Source organism: Apium graveolens, unplaced genomic scaffold, assembly GCF_009905375.1.
Source record: "Apium graveolens cultivar Ventura unplaced genomic scaffold, ASM990537v1 ctg8291, whole genome shotgun sequence".
Lineage (NCBI taxonomy): Eukaryota > Viridiplantae > Streptophyta > Magnoliopsida > Apiales > Apiaceae > Apium > Apium graveolens.
In genome coordinates, this window is record NW_027421056.1 from 923 (window position 1) to 5283 (window position 4361).

General features: G+C 35.7%; 1 protein-coding gene across 1 annotated transcript; it reads right to left on the reverse strand.

The window, feature by feature from the left end:
- Nucleotides 1–228: 228 nt before the first annotated feature.
- LOC141704842 (uncharacterized) lies at nucleotides 229–3607 on the reverse strand. The gene is made up of 7 exons (XM_074508005.1): nucleotides 2877–3607; nucleotides 2163–2313; nucleotides 1640–2055; nucleotides 1153–1377; nucleotides 938–1043; nucleotides 610–856; nucleotides 229–461 (listed from the first exon to the last, which is right to left on the reverse strand). Exons 1-7 carry the CDS (start codon nucleotides 3605–3607, stop codon nucleotides 229–231), a joined length of 2109 nt encoding a protein of 702 aa, XP_074364106.1.
- Nucleotides 3608–4361: the final 754 nt, after the last annotated feature.

Genomic DNA, 4361 nt, shown 5'->3' on the forward strand with positions numbered 1-4361 from the left:
AAAATGCTTCCAACAAGTTGTCAAACCAGATGTACAAAAACTTCTCAACCTAACTGAAAGGTACAAATTACATATAACAATTCTTGGATAAAAATCAAACCAAATCCTTCAAGAACAATGCCAAAACAAATCTTACAATAAACTGTCCAACCAAATTTGATTTAGTACAAATTATAAGCAAAGGGGATAACATAGGCACTTATAGGCAACATCTGATCAGTTGATATATTATGGAAGTTGAATCATCTCTTCTTCCTCCCGCATGTAACTGCTATTTTCTTCCTCGACTTCATCAACAGTTGGGAACATGGTGACATCTACCTCATTTTCAAGTTCAATTTCTACGGATCCCTCATTTTCATCGTCACTTTGATCATCGAACTTGTTTGGTAATTTTAATACAACTGACCAGAATTTTTCAAGAGGGTCGTCAATGTAACAAACTTGCTTGACATGTTTACCTAACACAAAAGGGTCGTTCAGAAAACCTAACTTGTGTAAATTAACAACTGTATCCTAAATCATCTATCTTAACCCCTTTGTTCATATCTACCCAATTGCACCGAAAGATAGGGACTCGAAAATGGTTATAGTCCAACTCCCAAATACTTGTGATTACTCCATAAAATGTATGTGAAATATGCTCAATGTTCTTATCCTTATCCTGCACGACATTATCATGAAGACAAACACCACTGCATTGAACTTTTCGCGTCTCATCACGATCTTTTATGTTGTACGTAACACCATTGATTTTGTAGCCACTGAATGTAGGGACATACTTGTTAGGCCCTTCTGCAAGCCACATTACCTCCTTAGATACCATACTTTTTACATCAAGCAATTCTGACGAAATCTGTTCAAAAATAAAAATACTAAAGCATTAGACCTTTACTTGATTTCTTTATATTAGAAAAAATAATTGTCTAGCTATTACCTTCTTTTGAAACCAATTAGGGAATGTTTCATTTTGCTTGTTCTTTAGCCATTCTTCATCATTTTCATGTAATGGATATCTTGCCACCAAGAAGGCCATATGTTCACTATGAGTAAATCAATGTCCGCTTTTGTTGAAAAAAATTATAAAATCATGGAACAAAAAAACATATGTATTTATACTGAAAAAATAAGAAATCTAAATCAAAAAAATACTTGAAATATGGGGTCAATTTATTACTGTTTTGACGAAGACACAAATGTGCTTGGTGCAAATCCTTGATGCTCGGCTTTATCATTGTTGCACCAGATAAGTGTCTGTATTTCTCCTTGTTCTTATCCCTACCTGGTAACCCAACTGTTGGTTCTTCAAAATTAACTAACCACTGAACCGCCTCTTCTGCAATATAGGCCTCAGCGATGCAGCCTTCCGGATGAGCCCTGTTTCGAACATATCCCTTGAACGGCTTCATATATCTCTCAAAGGATACATCCAACGTAGGAAGATAGGACCACAAAGCTCAACTTCTCTTACAAGATGAACTGAGAGATAGATCATTACATCAAACAAGGAAGGGGGGAAGTGCTTTTCTAGCTGACATAAGGTCTCCACCAATTGAGACTGCATTTTTTCTATTTTATCGACCTCAATGACTTTACTACAAATTGCCTTGAAAAAAAGGCAAAACCTGATATAGTGCACCTGGCCTGTTTTTGAAGTATTGACCGAAGTGCGATGAGGAGCAAGTGATGCAACATTGTATGACAGTCGTGGGATTTCATTCCAACAAGTCGCAGAGTGTCCATTGATACTATACCCTTAAGGTTCAAACAAAAACCACCAGGTAACTTCATGCCAATCAAGTACGAGCAAACAATCTTTTTTTCTTTATGTAATAAGTTCCAAGATGCCATCGGTAACTTCTCTTTTTTTCCAGGATTTTTTGGTCTCAACTCCATTCTTATTCCCATTTCAGCCATATCAATACGAACATATTCTCTATCTTTTGTCTTCCTGGGAATATTTAGGAATGTACCGGTTAAAGCCTCGCATATATTTTTTTCTATATGCATCACATCGAGGGTATGACGAACTGGCAAAAACTTCCAGTACTCAAGCTGAAAAAATATAGACATCTTTTTTCCAAATTGGTCGAGGTTCCCCTTTTTTTCCATCGAGGTTGGTTTTGTGTCTTACCATAAATATGGTCCGCTAGTGGTAGTACCCTTTCTAACACCTCCTCTCCAGTTAAAGGAATAGGAGCTGACAACTTCTCCACGGTGTTATCAAAGGCTGATTTTTGCCTTCGATATGGATGATTTCTGGGTAGCCATCTACGATGTCTCATAACGTCCGTCTTTTTGTAAGTAGCCAACCTGGTAGATTTTGTTTTATCAACACACACGACACAAACATTATATCCTTTAATGATGTTACCCGACAAGTTTCCCAAGGCCGGATAATCACTAATTGTCCATAACAAAATTCCTCTTAGTATGAAAGACTCTTTCTTATATGTATCATAAACTTGTTTCCCATGCCACAATTTCTGCAAATCTTCTATAAGTGGTTGAAGGTATACATCAATATCATTTCAGGGCTAATTTGGTCCGGATATCAATAGACTTAGCATAATGTACTTTCTCTTCATACAGAGCCAAAGTGGGAGGTTGTAAATTAAAAGCAACACAAGCCATGTTGAGTGATCACTTCCTGGTCCATGGAAAGGATTAAATCCATCAGAGGATAAAGCTAACCGAAGGTTCCTAGCCTCTGCAGCAAACTCAGGCCACCTTTGATCGACATCCTTCCATGTCTTTGAGTCAGCCGGATGTCTAATTTTACCATCATTTTGTCGCTCGGTTTTATGCCAAGTCATGTCCTTTGCAATCTGAGTTGTATTGAACAATTTCTCAACCTTGGTATTAATGGAAAGTACCATAGAACCTTAGCAGGGATCCCTTCTACTTCTTCTCCTTTCTTGTTTAACTTCCATCTAGATGCCCCACATATTCGGAAAATCATCTCATCTTCGTCCCTCTCACTGTGGTATAAGAGACAATCATTCGGACACGCATGTATTTTTTCATAATCCATGCCTAAAGTACATAAAGTTTTCTTGGCTTCACCAAAAGATGAAGGCATACCGTTGCCTTTCGGAAGCATTGATGCAAGCAAAAGAAGGACATCGGAAAAGCATTTATCCGAAATACCATGTTTTGCTTTTAAATTATACAACTTGACTAAATCTCTCATTTTTGTAAAACTCTCGCATCCAGGATAAAGTGGTTCATTTTCACCCTGAACATGATTCATAAAATCAGAAGAATCTAATGAAATATCCTCATCATCGACAATATTCTGCCCCATTCTCATGTTTGTAGGATCAACAGATGATTCTGAAGTGTCATGTTCAGAAACTACATGACTCTGTACATAATTTGACTCTCCATGACATATCCAACACATATAGGTTTGATTAATACCATATTGATAAAGATGATCCTTAACAGTCCGAGCATTCCAAGATTTACTATGAGCGCATCTTAAGCATGGACAACTAATTTTATTTTCTTTAAACCCATTCGAAAATGCAAAATTTAACAATTCATCCACTCCAAGTTTAAATTCTTGTGTTCTTCTATCTGCTTTCAACCAAGATCTATCCATTTTTACTCAACCAAGTTTAAACCCATTCTTTTGCTCAAATTCCACAAATATATATTCCATAAAACTCGATATGAACCCTAATTAAAATTCCCCAAATAGATATGAACCCTAATTTCATGTTCTCCAAATTGATATAAACACCAAATCCCCAAATTGATATGAGTTCAGTAGAAACTTACCTGAGTTCAGCAAAGTGAAGTTCCCCTGGATTACTTCAGACATCAAAGAACTGAGACAAATATATGGTTAAGAAATGGTGTATGAAGGAGACAAAAAAAGAGGCGTAATAAAACATAGATACTTCAGACAGACAATGATCACGTATAATAATGCTAGTCAAAGTACTTTATTTCTAGTCAAAAAACTAAAAATGAACATCCTAGTACAACGGTTTTGATTAATAAAGGGTGTATGCATTTCAGCACACAATAAAATTCTTAAAAACCGTTGTCTTAAACTTTGTATTCGCTTAAATTATTTGCTTTATCAAAATTATTTACACTTTCCCCCTCTTTCACCAGTGTTCCCAGTTATATTTGTTTTGAAAAAAGTTGAAATTTTCTTAAAGTAAAAGAATTTGGTTTCTTGGTTTATTTAAAATTCAGGACAATGGTTTCAACAATATTGCATTGTAAGAAAACGTAAACACAATGGTTTGTAGAATAGTTTATTTAAAATCTTGGACAACGGTTTCAATAATTTACCATTGTAGTAACACCTACAAATAAGTGCTTTTTCAATAAACCATTGTCGT

What these genes read in the sequence shown, in the direction of transcription:
- LOC141704842 (XM_074508005.1), bottom strand. Translation starts at nt 3,607, where the DNA reads ATGGATAGATCTTGGTTGAAAGCAGATAGAAGAACACAAGAATTTAAA. An exon ending in ATCCCTGCTAAGGTTCTATG is followed by an intron (nt 2,314 to 2,876) that starts GTACTTTCCATT and finishes AAAATCTACCAG; the next exon opens with GTTGGCTACTTACAAAAAGA. An exon ending in ATTTTATGGAGTAATCACAA is followed by an intron (nt 462 to 609) that starts GTATTTGGGAGT and finishes CTTTTGTGTTAG; the next exon opens with GTAAACATGTCAAGCAAGTT.